The 23,570-nt window shown below is 32.0% G+C and overlaps 4 protein-coding genes across 4 annotated transcripts; 1 reads left to right on the forward strand and 3 right to left on the reverse strand.

Annotated features, from left to right (window-relative positions):
* Window positions 1-6,104: 6,104 nt before the first annotated feature.
* Window positions 6,105-8,163, reverse strand: LOC111908622 (protein SCO1 homolog 1, mitochondrial). The gene is made up of 7 exons (XM_023904438.3): window positions 7,935-8,163; window positions 7,691-7,855; window positions 7,414-7,504; window positions 6,881-7,093; window positions 6,705-6,794; window positions 6,494-6,626; window positions 6,105-6,404 (listed from the first exon to the last, which is right to left on the reverse strand). The coding sequence occupies exons 1-7, from the start codon at window positions 8,070-8,072 to the stop codon at window positions 6,287-6,289; spliced, it is 948 nt and encodes a 315-aa protein (XP_023760206.1). The 5' UTR covers window positions 8,073-8,163; the 3' UTR covers window positions 6,105-6,286.
* A 122-nt stretch (window positions 8,164-8,285) lies between these two features.
* LOC111908624 (bifunctional monothiol glutaredoxin-S16, chloroplastic) lies at window positions 8,286-9,465 on the forward strand. Its single transcript, XM_023904440.3, has 2 exons — window positions 8,286-8,788; window positions 8,870-9,465. Exons 1-2 carry the CDS (start codon window positions 8,363-8,365, stop codon window positions 9,371-9,373), a joined length of 930 nt encoding a protein of 309 aa, XP_023760208.1. The 5' UTR covers window positions 8,286-8,362; the 3' UTR covers window positions 9,374-9,465.
* Window positions 9,466-9,562: 97 nt separating this feature from the next.
* On the reverse strand, window positions 9,563-10,908 carry LOC111908623 (metacaspase-9). The gene is made up of 2 exons (XM_023904439.3): window positions 10,347-10,908; window positions 9,563-10,271 (listed from the first exon to the last, which is right to left on the reverse strand). Exons 1-2 carry the CDS (start codon window positions 10,705-10,707, stop codon window positions 9,685-9,687), a joined length of 948 nt encoding a protein of 315 aa, XP_023760207.1. The 5' UTR covers window positions 10,708-10,908; the 3' UTR covers window positions 9,563-9,684.
* Window positions 10,909-11,044: 136 nt separating this feature from the next.
* Window positions 11,045-14,642, reverse strand: LOC111908625 (acyl-coenzyme A oxidase 4, peroxisomal). The gene is made up of 13 exons (XM_052766822.1): window positions 14,486-14,642; window positions 13,662-13,766; window positions 13,469-13,575; window positions 13,299-13,376; window positions 13,080-13,203; window positions 12,892-12,965; window positions 12,740-12,799; window positions 12,557-12,666; window positions 12,318-12,477; window positions 12,154-12,230; window positions 11,636-11,807; window positions 11,396-11,488; window positions 11,045-11,319 (listed from the first exon to the last, which is right to left on the reverse strand). The coding sequence occupies exons 1-13, from the start codon at window positions 14,511-14,513 to the stop codon at window positions 11,185-11,187; spliced, it is 1,323 nt and encodes a 440-aa protein (XP_052622782.1). The 5' UTR covers window positions 14,514-14,642; the 3' UTR covers window positions 11,045-11,184.
* Between the last annotated feature and the right edge of the window lie 8,928 nt (window positions 14,643-23,570).

Raw genomic sequence — 23,570 nt, forward strand, 5'->3', positions numbered from 1 at the left:
TCATGTTTTGTATCTGGATTGGGCTTGTCTATCCGTGTTTATCTAGTAGGGTTATACTATATATATATGCATGCATGTATGCATATTAAAAAGTTAATCTTGACGTTCATTGTTTTGTAACCCTAAACACCTCTACAGTCGAAGTTCTTAATTGAGCTCTTCTGAGGTGTTGAAGTATTAATCATTCGACACATTCAAAGCCATACTCGTGTTCTTGTTTACTTTCATAATTGTTTGCTTGCATAGAATCTAACGATCCTTAAAGAACTTTTGTTCTAACAAAATGATTGAAATTGCTTGTTGTTAGGAATTTAGGAACACACAAAATACACTCATATGCACATATCGCGGAATCTTGGCTCACTTTGACCAAAGTTTACCACTTTTATCTTGGTTGAAGAGGTTTGATTTGGTGACTTCTCATTTATGTGTGAATTTAGCTTCCTTACTAATGTTTAAGTCTTTCATAAATCTCTTAGGACCCCAATATTGGGATGGTGTCATTTGTGTGGGCATTGTGTACATAATTCATGTTCTATTTCACACGCACACATCAGTATGTCAACACAAGACACCCATTTTTCTAGTCGGTCTATATTACCACCCCCGCATGAGTAATTTTAAGTTCAGTTTTTTCTCGAACATCGAGGACAATGCTAAATCTTAAGCTTAGGGAGGGGTATGCATTTTATATAGCTTAGGTTCTTCATGCGCTAAAAAAACATTTCAAAATTTCCAAAAATATTTTTTTTCTATTTTAATTTCAATCGCTTTTTCATTTCATCTGAAATTTTTTTTCAAAATCCAAAAAGATTTTGCTTTTCATATTTTCATCTTATAGTGCATTTATTTCAAAGCGTCTAAAGAAAATAATTCAAAAAATAAAAAATATTTCAATCTTTTAAATTGCTTTGCATTTCACATTGTTAATCAACAAAAATTACAAAATGATTTTGTTTTCAACTTATTTTCAGTTTGCATTTCATTAAAAAAAATCAAAAAATCAAAAAACCGGTCCATCAATCATTAAAGGGTACAAGTAGTTGACCGCCTTGAAGTTCAAACACATAAAAATGACAATGAATCAAATAAATAAAATAACTCCTCACCTCGAATGTGTCTCACACAAACAGAGAATGATAGACCTTAAGGCGTTGTCCTCGTTGTGGGTTTGGTAACTCAAAAAATAGAGAGTAGATGATTTTCTATGTTAAGTTATAGAGTAAAGGAAGGTAAAACAACTTTTAAAAATACCGTGCTCCTTAAAACTCGATACTTAATGCCAACTCCTGTTTGAAAAGACCAGACATCGATCTTTAGAATTACTTTTGGATAGACATCTTGAAGGGGGATTTCATTTCATCCACTTGTACACACATCACACATCGTCTGAATTATTGAAGACTTTCTTGGCCATTTCACTTAATCAGGACAAATCTACACAAGCAAGTGATTTAAGAATAAATAAAGGCACAATTGAAGAAAGAATCCTAGAACCAAGTCTTACACCTAAGAGATTTAGAAGTAAGGAAGTCATCAAAAGAAAACAATCTTACACCTAAGAGATTTAGAAGTAAGGAAGTCATCAAAAGAAAGCAATCTTGAAAAAAAAAAGTGACAGAGAAAGCAACTTGAAGAAGCAAAAGATAAAGTTCATCAAAGCAAGTCAAAGTAGTCAGGTTGAAAGTTAAAGACGCGAGCAACACAAGATATCGGGTGGATGTGACGATTGGTACCTTTGGGAGTAAGCATGATATGGACAGTGAGACTGGGATGAAATTCAAGGTTGGTTCAACCTTGTGTACACCGATGTGAGTTTTAGAGAAGCGGACCCTTTTTAAAAATATGATAGCTTCCCGAATAAAGCAATTTGGCATCGGGGCTGTCTACATTTTCAAAATCACTAAATCGGTGACTTTCATATGACGTCTCACGACCCTCTAACTTTGAACTTTGGCCCTACGAATGTCATTTTAAGAACAATGTCTAATGTATGACTTTGTTGAGACTTTCTTGAAGTAGGGACAATAAATGGATAATATTTTGTGTTTGGGTAATTGGTACTTGACTTTCACACCCCATGTGATCGAAAAAAGTAAGGATTATGAAATTTGGATCAACAATAAAATTTTCACTTTTACTTTTGAAGCTTTCCTAAGCTTATTTTCTCAGGTTTTTTTGTACATATGCTATTTTCATTGTTTTTATCGCATACATTCGTTCTTAGATCCTTTTGGTTCTTTCTTTACCCTTTTGTTCGATATTTATTTTTGTCATCTAGAAATCATCACGTGTTATCCGATTCTCATTCTTTTATGAGGACAATAAAGGTCTAAGCTTGGGGAGGTTTGTTTAGTGTATTTTTATGCATACTTTTCCATATTTTCTACATTCATTTATATTGCATTTTATGCATTTATTTCATACTTTGCATATCATTTTGTGAAAAAACATACTTTGGTGGAGCACAATCTACTTTGGGGTATTTTTGGTTGTTTTTGTAGGTTTGTAGCGATTGCAAATGATTTTGGATGCTAAAGGAAGGTCGAGAGATGATTTTGGATGTTGAAGGAAGACCAAGTGATGATTTTGGACATTCAATTTGAAGTTGGAAAATGCCAGACAACAGCTCCAAACAGTCGTGCTGAGTTTGCAAGAATAACACGCAGCCATGTTGAGGCAGATTATGGAGGCTCTTTATGGACCACACGATCGTGCTGATTTTATCCTATCAAGTAGCACGGTCGTGTCGACGTGAAAACTGCTTGTAACCACCACCTTTAAACACGATTATTGGGTCATTTTGACCACACACTTCATTACGAGGGTGATTTTCTGGAGCATTTTGAAGGATAATTCATCTAGTTTAAGTGAAGAACATTAATTTCTTTTGATTGTACATTTATTTCTTAGATTACTTCAAGATTTAGTCATTTTATGTGGCTAAATCTCACCAATTCCAACATTAGGTTTTGAAGTATGATTCAAACTTTTATGTGAAATAATTATGTTAGATCTTCTTGAATGTTTTCATTGTATGTTTTCTTGTATTCAATTCCGGATTATGTTTGGAAACATTTTAGATTATTAATGAAATTGATCATTTTAGTAATTTTCTACTACCGTTTTTGGGAACAATTAATGGTTTTGTTTTTTTTTTCTATGAATTCAATTTCATTATAGATTCATACAATATAATTAAAGCATTCTAAATGGCGTGAATGGTTTATTATAAATGACATTTCCATCATCATCATTGCAATGTGTACCTTAAGATTAGAACCGCTAGAACTTAGTGTTGCATATTATATTTAATCAATGAACTATATTTTGTTAAATACATACATGGAATATTGTTAGAAAAGCTAAACATCACGTGTAAATACATTTCATTCTTCATAAGATCACTTCACCATAATTATTGTAAATACATTTCATTCTTCATAAGATCACTACACCAGAATTATTGATGATCATAATTTGAATCATAACAATAGATAACCCTTATGTCGAAATACTTTTTATCATTTGAATTTATTTTTAATACGCTTCATGCTAGCTGTAGTACTTTATAAAATCTAACTCGTCTTGTTTTTAATATTTTTAAGTGACGATCATACTTGTAATTGGACATCTTTGGTATAACTTGTTAGCCTCTTTCCCTGAGGACATGAACCTTACTTCCATTCATACTAATCCATCGTGTATTTAAGTTGGTTCAATTTTTTATCTTATTTCGATAATTTATTTTGTTGGATTCGACACCCCAACATGTGGTATCTATGGAAGTTTAGAAACGATAAAATTTTGCTTGAGGAAAGCTTATAAAATATGGCAATTTCGACTCCATAAGAGAATTCTCTTTTCTTTGGTATTCTAATAGGAATCGTATGTGTAATGTTAATTGGGTGTCTTGGTTACAAAACTCTCTAAACAATGTCGAATTGGTGCCCTTTTCTAGCTTTGTGCAATTTTTTCTTATTTATATATAGTTTATTTGGTTTCTTCCCAAAAAAACAAACAGACAAATGACACACAAAATTCAATTCATATATTTAGGGTTATTACATCAAGTTTATCCAAAAAAACATTATAATGCACTCAAACTACTAGGGCCATACTTGGGTTCTTTGAAATTCTTCCATAGAGAAAAGATAAATAAATGTGATGAACCATATGATAAAACATTTTCAAATTCCATCCTTACATCACTTGTAAGTTGCGTTGTCAAGTTAATTGGTTTTGAAATGTATCAATTGTGGCCATTGTACTAAACTTCCAGATCGCATCATACTGTATGGTCTTTACAGTACTTCCACAAGTCAGGTGACTTCCAATTCTAGTAAACCATATCTCGAGGCTAACTTCCAATTCTACGCTACATGTTATGTGAATTCCAAGTTATCTCCAATGCCATGTGATCATAACTATACATTTTCCTATTGACAATTGTATGACGGATGTAACGAATATCCTACCAAATCAGATAGCAAGTCAACTAAAATATGTACACTCGGCCTATAATAAACCCCACATGCCCATCTTGTCACCATAGCAAAACTGCGGAAGCAAAAGCTACATAATAGGCAATCGTAACTCGTGATTGTGTTGGACGTGTTAAAAAAAGGGGATAATAATGTTTATTAACCAAAGATAAAAAAGTGTTGAGAAACTTTGTCGAACTCTTATATTTTCACTTAGAAAAAACAATACCCTAAAACCTAAACAATTGAACCCTGTTTAAGGGACATAAAATATATCTTAATTAGAATATATTTCTTAAATATAAGAAAATAATAATTGCGACACATGCTATTCAACTAAAAGGAAAGATAATGTTAATATAAATGAAAATAATTACGATGACTCCTTAAGAAAAATAAATAGTTTTATAGAAATTAAAAAACTACTAAACAACCTAAATATTTCCCATTCTTTATCAAAAACACTTATAAAGCATAAAACAATAATAAATTATGTTTTTATGCTTTACATATATTATTTTGAGCTTAGATAAAAAAAAAAATAAAGGCTCTTTTATATTCATTTGTTATGTAGTACTTCTTTTTGTTATTATTTGTGTTTCTTTTGTTTTTATTTGTGTTTTAAAGATCGGTTGTGAATTTGTTTTGACAAATCAAAATCTATGAAATTTATGAGTTTAAGAAATTTATGAAGAACAAAGGTTTGAAATGGTAAATCAACGTTACAAAAAGAACCAGAAAATGTACCTCTTTAACAGTCTTTCGGTGAACCTGATGCAGTGAATCTGATTAGTTTTTAAGACGATTGACTAACCAATATAACTATATATAATTAGAAATGCTAAAGGATACTTAATGAACTAAAACTATGGATTTAGTGATAGTGGATGGAAAATTTTTGCAATCTATATAAAAATGGTTGTAGTTTAGTTTCTTCCAATATCTCAAAACAAAAGAAGTGAAAACAATCATCCAAAAGAAACAACTAACAAAGACATTAACAATCTCATCCTCAGAATGTATCCAAGATCATATATATTTTTCCATGTATGAAATGAGGCAACCAACCTTAATTAATATATGAAAATGTCATACGAAAGCAATGACAAACTACTATTTGTCATGGACATATTGCCATGTTGGGTTCATGCAACACATGTTAGAAACAAGAAATGGTAATTTCGTTGGAATTGTTTGAAATACTCCTATATAACATCCTCTTTCAATAGAATCTAATTTCCACATTCAATTATTGAAAACATTTCAGGCTCAAATTACACCAAATTAACCAACAACCTTGTTGATGAAATCTATAATTGAGTCTAGCGCATGAAATAATATCATAGTAAAATAGGATTGTTTGAAAAGATATTTGCATTGATCTGCTATTATATGAGTGTAACATACCCATACAGATTTCGTTAAAAAAAATAATATAAGTTGACATGAATACAAATAAATATAATTGGATAGATTTTTCAAAGTATAATGTTACAATACAATACTTGGGTAGATTTTTCAAAGCACTATGCCTTAATAAAAACAAGATGGAAACAAACAATCATATGGATTTCCGAAGTTAGCTAATGTACTTCATAAGAACTAAAAGAGACATCAAAATAGTTGAAATATTGTAACATTTAAGTCCATAAATTACGTAATTAATTCCAATTATTAGTACAATCCATTTCAAAAAAAATATACTAAAATATTAATCCCCTCAAAAATCCTAAAAGAAGAAAGTTCATAAACCACATATGGAAGATGAAGAAAATTAGACATGTCAAGAGGGTATACTTGCATTAGGCTTTAGCTTTTTTATATTGCTTGATTTCATTAATGATTCCTTCTGTAAGAGCATCCACATCGTTATTTTTTCCAAAGAATTTTATAAACTCCATATTCGGATCCATCAAGTACCTAAGTAACATATGAAAATAGTAAAAATTTTAATAAAAATATATTTACTTTTTTCAAATCAAAGAAACAGAATAAAGATATATACTTACATAATTATGGAGTGATCAACAAGATAATCTGAGCCCTCTTCCTCTGTTTTCATATAGTAAACTCTATAAGCACGAGCAGCCTTTTTAATCTCATCTGGATCACCCGTAAGCCCAATCAACTTCGGGTGAAACTCTGAAATTAAAAAAAAAAAATCAAAATCCAAATAAAATTATCAGGTTCCTACCAAAAGAAAGTACAACTTTTTTATACCTTTGACATATTCAGAAACTTGTTCTACTGTATCCCTTTCTGGATCAACCGAAATAAAAACCGGGACTATTTCAAAACCTGATTTCGCCTCTGCGAATATGGAAATAAAATATTGTTTTTTATATAATGAGCAAGGTGTATTTTTTTATGAGGAAATTTATTATTTATGTACATACTTATTTTATCGATTGCAGCAGCAAGTTTTTGAAGCTCATCCGGGCAGATATCCGGGCAGTGGGTAAAACCGAAATATATCAAAGTCCATTTGCCCTTGAAATCGTTTTCAGTGACAGATTTTCCATCATGGTTAATGAGGTTGAATGGACCACCAATGGCTGCTTTTCCAGCAGAAGGTCCTTGTTTTACTGCAGTTGAAGAAGTGTTTATATCTGCAGAAGAACAGAATGCTGATTAGATGTGTAATTAGATAGTATAACATACAAAGGACTGATTAGAAATATATAAAAACTGTTAATGTAATGTTCAATCAGAAATATAGTTCATACAAAAGGCAGGTTTATAATGTAAATGACGAAATAGTTGTAGTTGTTTGTGAAGTTCATAGAGCATGCAAAAGCTCATCTTGTGGAAGATTTACTAATAAGACGCCAGATAAATCAAGCAATTGCAGGAAATACAGTTGTTATTATAGTCTATATCTAATCATCCCTAAAACTAAACAAATACCCTACTCACCGTAGTTATCTACCTTCAATATGTCGTTTCTTTTCTTGATCATAGTAGAAGATAACTCCTGCTCCAGTCGCAACCAGCAAAAGAAAGCTCAACCAAGAAATAGGCTGCGGATCATTGCATTATTAGTTAACTTATGCTCGGTGAATTAAAGTGCAAAGAAAGCATAGATGAAAACCAACATCTCTTAGAATGGATTGATTAATGGTTTTCAGTCGTAGTCAAACCAATATCAGTATTTTCTGGTTAATCCGAAATTGCCATAGAAAATCAAGATGTAGTAAGAAGATTACCCCGCCACGAACAGATTTTCCCTGTTCTGAACTCTGATGCGAATCTCCGGATTGCTTCCCCTGATCAGAGTGAGAATCCGATGTGGTTCCTTTCAATTCTAAATCAGCTTGAGTATTAGCATTAGTAGATAGAAACCTAGGGAGCTTCGTAAACGATCCTACATCCTGAAAATTGAAGAAATAGAACACAATTTCACAACATAATTATCGAACTGATACAAGAGATAAACGAAGGAGGGCGAACCGATTGATGGAGAGGTCGGCGGAATGGTGATTTAGGAATTTCATTGGAGAGCTGTAGTGTTAGACGAGATGTCGTGTGAGAAGAGAAGAGTCGGTAAGCACGACGGAGATGAGCAGTTTTTGATAGCACGGCAGCCATGGCTGGCAACGGTGTCGCGGCGGCTGAATGGCGGAGTTACGTTTTATAATTTGTAAATCGGCAGTCGGAGAGAAGACCCGCATATAAACCTTGGTGCCTGCGCAATGGTTTTGTGCTTTTTGAGTTAATTACAAGAATCGTCCATCATATTTGAATAATTACAAGAATCATCCTTCATATTTGAGTAATTATAAGTTTTTGCTGTTTAGTTCAAAATATTTTTCACTTGCTGAAACTATAATCTCTGAATCTCTGATTATCGTCATCAGTTCCAGCTCCTTCACGCATCAATGGCGGCGATGAACCTCTCATCATCTGCTCACACCACCACCACCTCCTCTTCTCTCCGGTTACTAACTGCCTCTCGCACTTACACCTCCCCTAAATCTCTTCTATGTTTTCACTCAACCCACATCAAAAACCTTTCCTTCTTCTCATTCCCTTCTTCAGTTTCGCTCAAATCCACCCACACAATTAAAACCCGTCGTCCCCTTCTGTCTCTCGTCGTTTCTGCCCTCGGGAAGCTATCGGATATGGAATCGGTCCCCGTTCCTCCCGAATCCGACGCTGTTTCCGCCGTATTCCCCCCGGCTTCCGGTGTTTACGCCGTCTATGACAAAAACGGTGATATGCAGTTTGTGGGATTGTCCCGAAACATCCAGTCCAGCATCCTTTATCACCAGAAATCAGTACCAGAGCTCTGTGCATCCATCAAGGTACATACTTCACTTTTCCCCAAAAAAAAATGTTCTTAATTAGGTCTTAATAGCTCTCGAGATTAATTTGAAATCATATAGGTTGGAGTGGTGGATAATCCCGATAGATCAGCACTAACCCAAGCTTGGAAATCATGGATGGAAGAACACATAGAAGTCGCCGGAAAAGTCCCTCCCGGCAACGAGACCGGAAACACCACGTGGGTCCGGCAAGCACCCAAGAAAAAGGCCGATCTCCGGATTACCCCTGGCCGACATGTTCAACTAACAGTCCCTCTTGAAGAACTAATTGATCGTATGGTGAAAGAAAACAAGGTGGTGGCTTTCATTAAAGGGTCAAGAACAGCTCCTCAATGTGGATTCTCACAAAGAGTTGTTGGGATTTTGGATTCAGAAGGGGTGGATTACGAGAGTGTGGATGTGTTGGATGATGAACATAATGGCGGATTGAGGGAGACATTGAAGAGGTATAGTAATTGGCCTACCTTTCCTCAAGTGTTTGTGAATGGTGAATTGGTAGGAGGGTGTGATATATTGTCTTCTATGCATGAAAATGGTGAGCTTTCTGGTTTGTTTAAGAAGTAGTGTATCTCATTATATCATTTTATTTGATGAAATATAAATAGAAAAGATCATGTACTTGTTCATTTGAGAATTGAAATCTGCATATTTCAGTATTTGCTTTTGCTTTATCACATTAGACTTTAGAAGTGTAAAATATAGCATTTGTTTATTGTAGCATCCTACTATAATTGACTAAGTACCATGCTATAATTGAGTAAGTTATTCAAAGTATATTTATAATTAAAATAAAAATGTAAAAAATACAATGTTGCAATAGAAATAAATGAAAGTACAAAGCTTTATTTAATACACAAATAATTGAAAGTACGTTGCTATTTCAAGAACACTGAGTTTGCATGGTCATCACCGCAATAGAGACAAGGATGTTGCACAAATCCTTGAATCTTTAAAACATTCCTAGCCCTCAACACAACCTCTTTGTTACTCAAATCACCTTGATTCTCTTTCAACACAATTTCAATCGCATTACTAAAAGCACCATAAGCTTTCCCTTTACCCCCATTAGGGTTCATATCCGCTGAAGTCTCATTTGCTTGACACCCACTTAGCAAAATCCCGTTATCTTCATGTAAGGATGGAATGGAATCAATTTCATGCGAAGGGAATCGGAATCGGAGACTTGCAGTGTCTCCAAAGAGCTCGAGAAAGTGTGTGGCGAGATCGGGTGTGTTTATGTGTGTTAGTGATGAAAGATGGAGTAGAATTGATTCAAAAGGAATGGTTTTGGATTTGGTGATGGTTGGGATGGAGGTAGGGGTAAAACTGGAATTTTGGAGGGACGATGGGCCGATTTGTTCTTTTTCTTTGTCGATTAGTCCACCACTATGGCAAGAATCAGAAAGAATGGTGAAAGTTGCTCCTTTTGGCACTCGATTCACTATGTTTCGAAAATCCAGATCTACAAAATTTATATTATTATTATAGTACATGTTCAAAAGAAAATACTTAATCCACAACACTTTTTAAAACTAACCTGTAATAAGATTAAAATCGCAAGGAACGATGGCTTCATCTAAACGATGAAAAGTGTGTGGTGGTTTAATTGAAGGAACTCGTGTTCCATGACCACTATAGTGAAAGTAAAGAACATCACCTGGCTCAGCTTGGTCAACCATATGGTCAAGTGCATCCTTTATGTTTGCACCTGTTGGCATTACAAGTGAATCAGGTGCATCAGTTAGCAGATTGATGCGATTTGGGTCAAACCCAAATCGGCTAATGAGAACTTGTCTCATGGCTAACACATCATTTATGCAACCATGTAACTCATTTGGTGTGTTTGCATAGTTGCACCCTACTAAAAGAGCTAGTTTCTTGGTTTGGGTGTCTTTCATGTTTGAATTTTGATTGAGTAGTTGGTTTTTTTGTATGGTTGTTGTATGTGGATTTATAGGAAGAATGTGTAGGTTTTGGTGGTTGAAGCATATGCTTTCTTGTCTTGGAAGTGAACTTGGTTATTAACTTAGAAGCATAACTGTTTCTATTTTTGTATTTAATAGTTTTAGATGGTGTTTGATAAATTTGAATAAATAAATAGTGAAAGTTGAGAGATATGAATGATCAAGACAGGGTGAGATAATGTAGTTACCCAAGTCATAAGCTATATATTTACGTTTCTCTTTAACTTGACACACACACGCGCGAAAAGAACTTAACTTAATAAACTAAAGATTTATTTTTTCAAGTCATCATTTATTAAAATATTTTTTAATCATCATTTATAAAAGACAACTTTATTTAAACAACACTTAACTTTGTCTTACACAAATGAACCACCTAAATAACACAACAAATTCCACAACACATTCAAATTACAAACGGCTGATTTGGGGCTTCTTTATAACGGGCTTAAAACTAGCAATACCCGTGATCTCTCTACCAGTCACCAACGTGTTAATGTCATACGTTCCTTCATATGTGTAAATCGGCTCCAAATCTCCAAAAGCCTGTCACAAACCAAAAAAAAAAAAAAGTCAAAACTTTATACAATTTAACACCAAAATTTAATGAAAAAGTGAATACCTTTGCAACTAAAAAGTCGGATATTATTCCATTCCCACCAAGTAACTCACGACCCAATGCAACGGTTTCTCTAGCCCTCAAGGTGATCCATGACTGTATTGTTTGATAAGTAGGCATTAGATCAACATAGTACTATTTAATAATATAAAATAGAATTTAATGCATGAAATAGTAATGTAGAATATTGTAATAGAAATTAAAAAAGAAATAAACAAAAGTAGGTTGCTATTTGTTACATACCTTTCCCAAGCTGGCTTGACCCGGAGTCATTTTACCACTTTCATACAACTTACAAAGCCGCCAACCAATCAAAAACATGGCTTGGATATTAGCCAACATTTGAACTAACTTTTGTTGGTTGATTTGAAATGCTGCTAATGGAGCTCCAAATTGCTTTCTCTCTAATAAGTATCTATAAAATTTTAATTAAACAAAAAGAATTAAAAAACATGACAGAACAGGTTTTACTGTGTCTGACGTTGTTGTACTGTGTGAATAGGACAAAAACCGTAACTTTTTGTCTCGTCCAAAAGGGAGGTGATATTTCCATTTATGCTTTTGATTCATCCACTTGAAAAAAAGGTGTTTTGACTTTTATACCCCTCCTTTTAAGTGAGGAGAGAATAATGTTGAGGGGTATAAAAGTCAAAAACAAATTTTTTTTAAGTGGATGGATCAAAAAACATAAGTGGAAATATCACTTCCCCATCCATAAAGTCTTGTGAAAATTACGTAAATGCCCTCATCATCCTCATTACCTATGGCACATATCGTAGACACCCATTGTGATGCCGATAGGTTGCCAGGCAACCATGACACGGGAAACCGCAAGCACCTACATTCGGGTAAGGGTAAATACGTAAATTTAAGTGTATTTGTTTTCTACAATTTAAAAAAAAAAAAAAAAAAAAAAGGAAACTACTTTGCTTGTATCTTGGAAAGAGTTGACCCCAGGTAACCTATCTTCATCAGGGACAAAAACTTTTTGTAAAAGAATATCTCCATTTTGAACCATTCTGAGACCAATTTTATTTTCTATTTTTGTCGCTTTTAGCCCTGGTGAATTCTTCTTTAAAATGAATCTGTAACAAAATATTTGTTTTTTAAAAAAAAAAATACCTCATGGTAAATTTAAACATGATTGAAATATTTTTTTTTTACCCATTTATCTGGTTTGTATTTTTGTTTTTAGCAAAAATAACCAAAATATCTGCAAAAGTGCTGTTTCCAATCCATCTTTTTTGGCCTTCAATCACCCATCCTCCTTCCACCTGATAATTTAATATCATCAGAAATATAAAAAAAATTAAAATAAAAAATGGGATCATGGTGTTGAGTGTTGACCTTTGTTGCTGTTGTTCTAAGGCCACTTGCATCACTTCCATAATCAGGTTCAGTCAAACCCTAATAATAAAAAAAAAATTAGATTAAAAAAAATAGAAGAAAATAAATTGAAACTATTTTATATTTTATTAGATAAAAGCTCAATCACTCACCCAACAAGCTATAGTGTCTAGTTTTGCAAGTGAAGGTAAATATTTCTGTTTTTGTGTTTCTGATCCACATAGAGCTGTTCTTGAAAGAATAACAAGTTAGAAGATTTAAAAATAAATAAATAAATAAATATAAGTAGATTGTTATATCTTGCAATTAACCGATTTTAGAATTAAAATCAAGATCTTACATATAGTGAGCATTGCCAATGAAGAATGCACTAAAATAAAAGTAGAGCAACTTGCATCAACTCTGGCTATTTCAGCTGTAGCTAATGCATTTGCAGTGACAGAAAAACCTGGACAACCATACCCCTGAAAAGTGAAAAATTCAACTCTTTTAACAAACAATTGCAATATTTATGATCTAAAAAACAGAATTTAACACAGATATTATTTACTCAAAATACCTTGATAGTTCCACCAGCTATATTCAAAGCTCCTAGTTTCGGAACAACTTCAAATGGAAACTCTGCCTTTTCCCAATACTGCATTGATTCATTAAAACTTAACATCAGTTTTGAATATATCTAGTGAGTGTGTGTGGGTGGGTGGGTGGGTAGGTGGGGGTGGGTGGTACCTTGGTCATTATTGGAGCAATTTCTTTCTCCACACATGCTCTTACTCTCAGTCTTAGAGCTTGTTCCTCAGGGGTAAGAAGGTCAGCAAAGTGATAGTAGTCTGAGGCTGCAAATGTTAAGTAAAAAAAGGGATTATAAAGGGCAGAATACAGGTGTTGTATTTTTAACCTTAAATAGTCTTTTCAATCTTACTGCAAGGTGGAAAGATTGAAGCTGGTGTTGCTTGAGGAAATGCAATGGAGACATCCATTGGTGGAAAATTGGAATATGAGCTCTCTGAATCGTTGTTTTGGTCATCTGTGTAAAAGAAAAGGAGAAAATTTGATAATTAGAATCCATGAATCAAGTAACTATACAATGGACCCTATTTGACTATTTCAAATGATCAGAAAAAAGTGCAATTTTGGTGTCTTCTTTCTTAGGTTTAAAACCTTTCTACTAGAGTTAATATCCTGTGAATTCCTTGTCTGAAAGGTAGAAGAATATAAAAATAAACTGCAAAAGAAAAGGCGACATCGTAACTTTCTCCCTTAACGGAAAGTAAGGGAGAAAGAAAAAGGATTAAGTCAACACTCAATAGGTCCTATTTGGGGAAGTTACAGACGCCTGTACAATTACAGAAAAAAAAAAAGAACTAATTTCAAACTCGAGATCGAACTGTAGCTCATCAATCACAAAGCGCATGCACGAATCATCAAATGGATCTTAAACCATAAAGTTTTAAAAATTATGATCAAATTGAGCCAATTTCAGCATAGAGTTAAACTTCAGGTGAATGAACTTTGTCGGCGATTTTCGAATTGGAGGTCTTGGGTTTACTTTGCAAATTGCAATTAAATTAAGTACGCCTCATTAATCATAAAGCACACAAACAATCATCAACAGTATCGAAATTTCAAGACTCAATTGAGTTTCAGCGTAGAGCTGTACATAACATCAACAAAAAAGCACATGATGATGATGATGATGATGATGATGATGATAAGAACAAGTACAGAGAGAGTAATTGAAGATACCGCGAGGTTTAGATGATTGCATAGTCATGGTGATTCCCGAGACGAAGGATCAAGGAAGAGCTGAGGATCCGTATAGAGAGAAAGTGGTTGAAGCAAGACGCAATCTTGGTTTTCTATTTACTATTGTCTTCCCCCACTCCGGTATGGCAAATAGGCCCATGATCATATTCTTATCCTTTTATGAAATCAATTTTTTTTGTCAAAATGAATAAATTGTATGGAATTATAATTTTATTATATTTAATTAATATGAAACATTTTAGACAGCTTTCAATCTTAGCAGGTCTAGTTAGGCTTAGTTTGACAATTAAAAAGCTAGATTTTAGCTTATAGATTAGGTTACTAAAATAGTTTATAAGTTTATTTTATAAATCAAGATAAACTATTTTTTATAATTTTATGAAACGTTTAAATTAGAATAACTAGTTTGTTTTTACTAAATATTGTTTACGTTTGTTTGTTTGTTTCGAAATCTGTAACTTTCTGTAATAGATGAGGTGAATCAAACAGTTATAGTCTATAATAAAAAGTATGTTTATTTTTTTAATTTATGCAGGTTGCTACAATAAACTGAAATTTAAATTAACTAATTTTACAAACTTAAACTAGTTTTTATTTATTTATTGCAAGTGAGTTTTTTTTTGTTAAACATATTATATTTATTTATTTAAATTATATTTAATGTTGTGGTTGTTAATCAAATTGTTGTTTAGCATATAAGATGTGTCATGTATTTAGAACAAATATAGGAGTCACTTTACAAATACTATGTATCTACACCGCATCAAATAAAACCGATTCGAATGTTTATTATTTGAATTATCAATTTTCAATCATTGACTTTTAAATCTGTTACCAAAATAAAAATTAACTAAAAATATTCTCTCGTTAGAAATAATTCTAAATCAAAATTTTATTTAGTTTTAATCATATGTAAATCGAATATAAAGATCATTGTAATGAAATGATTTTTTAAGACATTTATATAAAATAATTAAACATAATAATTGTTAAATAACAATAAATAAAATTGCTGATTTAGCAAACAACATCTTCATTTTGTTAAATTTTTCAAGACGATTGTTATTTCTTCCGTTAGTTTTAATAAATTTGATAATTTTAGTGATTAACTCTATAATTTATTATTATTTGGTTATAGACAATATAACACAAGAAATATTTATATGAAATTTAATAAACAGTTTTAAAATTATGTAAAATATACTTGAGTTGTATATAATATCTTTCACAATATTAATAAAATAATAAACATGTTGAAAAAAACTATGTTAAATAATATTACTTAAAGTAAGGTGAGAAGAGGTTTGAAGATGAGGGTTCAGTGTTACGCTGCGCAACACATCATAAAACAGTTTTTAAGTCAGAAATCTTTTAAAAAATAAACAACTATGAAAGGTCAAGTGATGCGCATGTTCTGCACGACGCAACAAAAAGTGGTAAGAAACAGTTTTTTGAAATACAAACAACCCCTTAGTATTTACCGTGTCGAACTTTTAAAATATTTTAGCTTTTACCTTTTAAAAAAATCAAGTTAAACTAAAAGGTTATCGTATCAACGTAAAACATGTATGGAACTTTGTTAGTATATATGGTATTTTTTTTAACTATATATCACCTTAACGTTGAAGTTGAAGTTGAAGTTGAAGCATGTATGAATTATGATTGGAAATGGGGCAATTATTTTAGGGTGTTCAATTTCCGGAAGATAACAACTATGTCAACTTGAAAGTGGTTAGTATATAATGATATGTTCTAACTTATGGTTGAAGTCATATATTTTTACAATAATTGAACAAAATAATTTTTTTATTGCAAAACCTCATAAAAGGTTTAGGTAAGCTTATATGGAACAATTGTAAAACTTGATTTTTTGTCATTCATATTGTTGGTCCCAACATGTCACTATATCAGTATGCATAACCGGATTTCTAGTAATTATTACGTTGTTTAAAAACTTTCATAAAGTCTAAAATATCTCGTAAACTTTATTGCCATAATCATACCTACTAAATATAATTGAACACCCTTTCAAGTCGACATAGTTGTTATCCTCCGGAATTTAAACAGCCTAAAGGCATAAAGTTTTAAAACTACAATAAGTTGCATCAAGTAAAATTGAAAGAAGTTGTGAGATCGGGATTTATATGTTTCATGCTTTCAAGGAATATTTTTAGTTTTTTTTTATTATAATTAATTAAAAAACAAACATTATTTTTGTTTTTGAAGATAACATTATAATTTTTTATATAATATTACTTTTAATTATTCTTATTGTAAGTTATTTTTAAGTTAAATTCTTTATGATTATAAAAAATAGTTTCATGGTTTTTTTTAATTTAAGATTACAATTTAGGTTTAACACTATAATTTATAACTTTTAACTATTTATAAAATAGTATCTCGATTTTTTTCAAGTTTAACTGAAATTTTGAATTAAGTTAACCATATAACATTATATCGAAATTAATAATTTTACTATTCTGTATAAAATTATAAACAATACAAAAATTGTGACTTTAAAATGATAATTGTTTACATACGACAACATGTTTAAAATAATAAGTTAATTATAATATGATTAAAAATTAAAGTCATAATTTTTTAAATACAAATAAAATATGATATTTTAATGCTGTGGTTTAGTTAATTTATGATTAGAATTTAGTTTTTTGCATTAATATAACATTATTAACCAATTTATAATAATTATTATAACGAAATTAAAAAGTCATGAAGATTTCAAATGCATGTGTGCAACTAAAAATGTCTCATTTATAAGTATATACAGATAAATCGCCAATGTAAGCTATATTTTTATGCAATTATCCCTTTTATTAATTATAATACATGACACGTTATTTAATCAAAAGAAATTAATAACGTTCACTTCATAAACAAACGGGTTTATACGGTTTAATACAAAAAAATAAATAAAAATAAAAAGTTTATCTTCTGGAAACAAAACTTCTTCCATAGCAGGTTGTTTTTTTATTTAATTTTCTTCGAAATATATAAATAATTTATATCTATATATTATAGAAAAATGGGCACACCAATCAAGGAGGCGTTTCCCGTTCGTAACTTAGTATAAGAGAAATTGTGACTAAAACAATAATCTTTTAATGTTCTAAATTTTTTTAAAGAAAACATAAATTTATTAGTAATTTAGTTACGAGATAATAACTTGACAGGTCTTTATATTTGTTGTTTTATATTTTTTTTCAAATTTATCATTAAATTTTATATAGTTCATTTAAAATCTAATATTTTGACCGGCAATAACCGATCTAGCCAGTTTTAAACGTCTATTTTGATGGTTAATAACTTTATGTGGAGGTGGAAATTCAGACAAAAGTATCATGTCGGACACGATACGACACAATTATGTTTTACATAACACGAAAAAGATAAAACACGATATCGTATTTTTTTACATAACACGAAAACGAATCAATTAAAAAACAACAAATACGACACAACAAAGATAACATAAAATAACAAATTATTTATTTAATTAATGCTTAATCATACATAACAATAAAAACATGAAAAAAAAAAGACAAACAAATGTTAAATCATATCAATTTTATATCGAATTTTAAGCACGAACACGACACGACACAACATCATGTTTTTTGCACTAGACATGAATATGAATTTAAATTTCAATTTCGTGTATTTTTATTGTATCGTATCATCAGTTGTCACTCTAAGGCTCTCACTTTATAGTGTAACAAACTTTTGATATTATGCACATTTAGTCCTTTTGTAAACAAAATAGTATTATATTTTTGTTCAAAACATACAATTAAATTTTGTTATTTTTTAAGAAAACATTTTTACAACCTTTTGTTATAATTTGTTGTAAAAACATCTACAGTTTTTTTTTACCCTTTTTTATATTTTATATTTTTTTTATCTTTTATATATTTTTTACAAATGTTTTTATTTTATTTTATATTTCTACTTATGCTTTTACGTTTTACTTATTTAGGTAAATAATTATTATATCAAATAAAAAACTAATAATATAAATATTATTAGAAAGTCATATTTTATAAAAACAAAATGTATTTGTAAATATTACATTATGTTTAAAGTACTTCTTTAGGTAAATTGCTATTTATGTTTTTCGTGAAAAAAAATTAATCAAGTTTATCATATTTGTGTTTTCAGTGATGCATAAGCAAAAATGCAATTTACAAACGTGTTCTGTTTTTTTTTTTTTTAAATACTCTTTTTAGTAACATTTATATTGGTAGTTTTTTATTCCGATCAAAGGCTACATGAATGATTCGGCAAGGCATCTCAGCATCTTTCAAACCTTCAAAATTACTTCCTCAAACGTTTAACTCGGTTTCCTGATTTGTACCTTTGAGCATGATTAAAGAGGTTACCTTCGCCTGTGCATGCATCGATATATTGGAGGATCCGAATCGACATCAACGGAAGTAGGTCAAACAAGATCACCCAACATTTCCTCAACAAAAATGAATCGAGCGTTACCAAACCAAATATCAAAATTACAGAAAATGGATAACCACGAACAAAGTGGTAATAGACTTTGACGTTTTGTTTAATCGTGTGAGATGTGGTTGGCCAAATTGTGAAAATGATGAAATGGTTTTAAATATTGCTCTTGAATTTTTCGGACAAGAAAACAACAAACATTTCGGGTATGTAGACTTTTGGAAAGTTGTCTAATGCACCAGTACATAGTACATATTGAAGTGGTGTTATTTTTATGTTTTCATGTTTCCTATGTTTTAATTTTAAGTGTCTGATATATTTATTATCATGTAATTTCCCTTTCAATTCAATGAAAATTGTACTTTTATATAAACTAGATTGTTTAAACAATAAAAATAATAAACTTTTTGCATAGACCCCCCCCCCCCTCCCCCCCAGGAAAGAAAGTGAAGTGTTATAGCAAAAGTGAGGTGTCGCCTACATGGAAGAAAAAAATATATGGCATAGCTGTTGGCACCACTCCTCTCGGTCTTATCGACTTTTCATACATCTAAATGTTGTAGCATTCAGTAGTTACAAAATGATTTATGTATTATTGGAGTATGTATATAACTTTTCGTGTGATTAACTTATAAATAAAATGTGAAGTTATTGTACGAGTTTATAAGGTATTAATCTTCTCATTAGTCGGTGATAAAAGGATAATTTTTTAGATTTTATTTACTTGTTAGAGTGCAAAGTTCTATAAGGATCAAGAGCATGAGTGGGATGAGGTATAATGAGGAGGATGTGTATGTAGATTTTAGGTTGGGGTTTGGTGGGGAGGTATAGAGATAGGATAGGACAGAGATATTTATATAGGTATAGGTGTGGGTGTATGATCAGGGTGGGGCGGGATAGATGTGTGTGGGTAGGTGGTGATGGATAATTTGATGTTTGGGTAAGTGTAGGGTTGGGGTGTTGGCATACGCATAAACATATATGTGTGAATGTATGTGTGGGTCTAAGGTAGGGTGCAATGGCTGGAAATGGTGGGTGGGACAGGATAATATATGTGGATTTTAGAGTGGGGTAGGTGGTGTGGGCTTATAGGTGTGTGATAGGGTAGGTGTAAGAACCCTAAAATTTAGAGGGAGTTGACTTTTAGTCAACCAAAATGGAAAAATGGTCAACTATGAGAATTTAGTAAGTATATGAAGTTATAACTTCATGATATTTGCCAAGACAAGTTTAAGTCACTTAGAAGATGTTAGAAGAGTAAGTTTAAGAGAAAGAATGCATGAGAAGATGCATTTTGGTCAAAAGGATAAAAATGGAGTTTTTATGCTTTTGGGCCATGTTTGTGACTTAATAGATTAATACCCATACTAAGTCAGTGAGAAATGACTTAATAGAGTTGAAGAGTATGATCCCACTTTCGCATACATATAAAGAACATAGAAAACAATTTTAAGACAAAGAATATATGAAGGTTTGAAGACCTATCACACCCAAAACCGGAACGGCGGAAACGTTCGGGGGTGGAGGACGTCATGTTTAGTATCACGAGATATGTATATGGTAAGCAAGTAATGAACAACCATTTCATGTAGAAAGAAAGTGTTTCCAATGTGTGTGTTCATAAAACATAGAAGTCATAAATAAATAACAAAACAATACTTGAAGCTATAATGTTTCATCTTCTGAATTCCCAGCACGAGCACCTATCTAATAGTCTCCTGAGAATACAAGTTATTTGAAAGAGTTGATCGGCAATTAAGCTGGTGAGTTTATAAGATTTTAGTGATGTGAGTAAGCTGTAAAATGTGGTTGAAAATGTATATGTACAAGTGATGTAAGCTATAAGTTCTGTTTTGAAAAGTTTGCCTGTTCCCCTAGAAAATCCTATATTTCCTACTTGAATGAAAGTTAAGTAATTTGACACTACAAGCCTTTCTATGGGTACTAAGTGAATACAAGTTATATAAGTCCCGGAGTAAACAAACAATCGATTGTGCATATCTGCCATAAGCTCACAACCCAACGAGGAACAGAAAGTAAGGCGGATAGCACACATCCCATTGGTTGTTAGATCGTTGTCATATATAACCCTGGTGTATTCACTTGTTACTCATGGAGTTAGTTGTAATGCTTTCTTTATATCTAATGAAAAGTTCTTTAAGAAAACCTATATTTCTTATAGTAAAATTAGTGACTACGGTGACTACTTTCATAATAGCTTACTTTATACTGCTATATATAATCTAATATCGGATAGAAAGTTAATTGAGTGAATCTGCCCTAAGTCCACAACCCAAAGAGGACAGGAAGTAAGGCGGAAAACACACATTTAACTATCTATTGGGTATTAGTTTTATATATAAACATGGTGTATAAACTAAGGTGTTATAGAGTTACTCACCTAAAGTCTTTAAAATTGTATTGGCTTAATAAATGGATTAAGCCCTTATCTGGGAAATTTCTAGTTTTGTATACCAAAAGTAATGTGAAAAGTATGTTTTGTACTAGAAAAGTTGTACTTTGACTTTGTGTCCTATAACCTGATCCATACCTGGTACCCTTATGATGACTTAATGTATACTAAGCATAAATATATATAGAATCGGGTACATTATAGATTGGGTGAATCCGTTCCAAGCCCACAACCAAACAAGGACAAGAAATGAAGCGGAGAACACACATCCTATTAGCTGTCGGATCCTACTGGTATATATGTATCCTATGGTGTATACATTAAGGAATCATAAGATTAGCATTATGGTCCTAACTTTTTGGAAGTAGCCTTCTACCAAGACCCGACTGTTTTGAAAGTAGCCTTCTACCAAGACCCGACTGTACGACTATTATTAATTAAATCTAACCTACCTCATCGATTATGTGAATATGACACATGGTATAGGTATTAATAATATTGAAACTGGAATTTTATATCCTTCTGTAATTGTCGTATTGACAGTGTAAGTACTGTGGTATTTGTAATAAGTGACTACTTTAAGTACTATTTTGCCTTAATTGAGGGTTAAGGCATAATGTGATGGCTAGATCCTATGCTAAATGCTCCCTTGTCAATAGATTCTAGGAACTACATGCGACCCTTGCATGAGTGCAAGCCGCGAACATCCACATTACTATGATCATGTATACCCAATATAACTATCACAATGTGTTGTGATTCATTGGTATAGTTAGATCCTGAACTTGTTCCATGCTAAAGCACCTTATTATGTTCTGTTCTGTTATAGTATATTGATATCGTATTTATGAAAATGTATTCATGTATGCGTATCTATGTAAACGTATTTATGTAAACGTATTGCGTTAGTATAGACTCATGAACTGGACTGACTCTTTGTGTGCTTCATTGTACTAGAAGTAATGAATAGCATTCTCCTAAACTACATCTATAATAGTTTACTAATGCTCTACTTGGACTGTTACTGAAAAGACTCGTTTCTCTACTAAGTTATGCTTGTACTTTAAAAACGGAGTTTTGTATAACTATAAAGTAACATAACCTTTAAGAGTTTTGAAATGTTTTGACAACTTATAAATAACATAAGTAACATATTGAAAGATGTTTATAACAAACATTTACACAATTATCATTGTGTTCAACTTGTATTCCCCCCCCCCCCCTTAAAACAGTTAAAATAGTTAAAAGATTCATTACGGGGTATGAACTCACCTGATGTGGGTGATTCAAACGGGTATGCGCGTACGGATGAGAAGTTCCACGAATGAAGTCCTGAGACACAACAAGTCCTAAATAACATATAGTGACACATATTGACATGAATATAGTGTTTACCCACAACTATATGAAAGAAAACACCTTCCGGGACTAGGAAACACCTTGGTTAAGTGTTGGAATCACATGTGATTCATCAAAGGGAAGTGGAATGACCAAAACATGAGTTTAAGGTCTTGTGACCATCACTCATTGAGTTTACGGTCGTAAACCCATGAGTTTACGGCCGTAAACTCATTACACTTTGACCATTTTGAGTTTTGAAGCCTTCCAAGTCATACTAAGCATTCCTACTTCGTGGTTAATCCTTAGGAAGTGATTAGGGCATCATATCACTCCTAAATGGAGTTTACGGCCCATGGACCATTTCTCCATGTGTGTGCTGCCATAAACTCACATGGATCTTGGCATTTTGATGATTTCAAGTCTTAAACATTTCAAGGTAAAAGTCTAGGCTAGTTTCTAGGCTTAAGGAAGAAATATGGGGCATCAAAACACACCTTGGGGTGTTTACGGTTTTGGGAGATCCCCAAACCGTAAACACATATAAATGGGGTCTTTTGGTGGTTTTTGTGTGCTAAACACATCAAGGGAAGGTTCTAGGTTTGTTTCCAAGGTTTGTCAAGAGAATAGGGACACTTTGGCAACCTTTTTAGGGTTTACGGTCCAAGAACATCTTGGACTGTAAACACCTTTGATCATGGCTTTCTTGGGTGTTTTCTTGGTGTTTAGAAGTGTAACAAAGCTTATAAGACTCTAGGATATAAGTACTTACAAGGTAGAAGCTTGAAAAGGTGCTAAAAGTCCAAGAACACTAGTGTGTATTCTTGGTGAAACTTGAAGATC

Source organism: Lactuca sativa, chromosome 8, assembly GCF_002870075.4.
Source record: "Lactuca sativa cultivar Salinas chromosome 8, Lsat_Salinas_v11, whole genome shotgun sequence".
In the NCBI taxonomy this organism is placed as follows: Eukaryota; Viridiplantae; Streptophyta; class Magnoliopsida; order Asterales; family Asteraceae; genus Lactuca; species Lactuca sativa.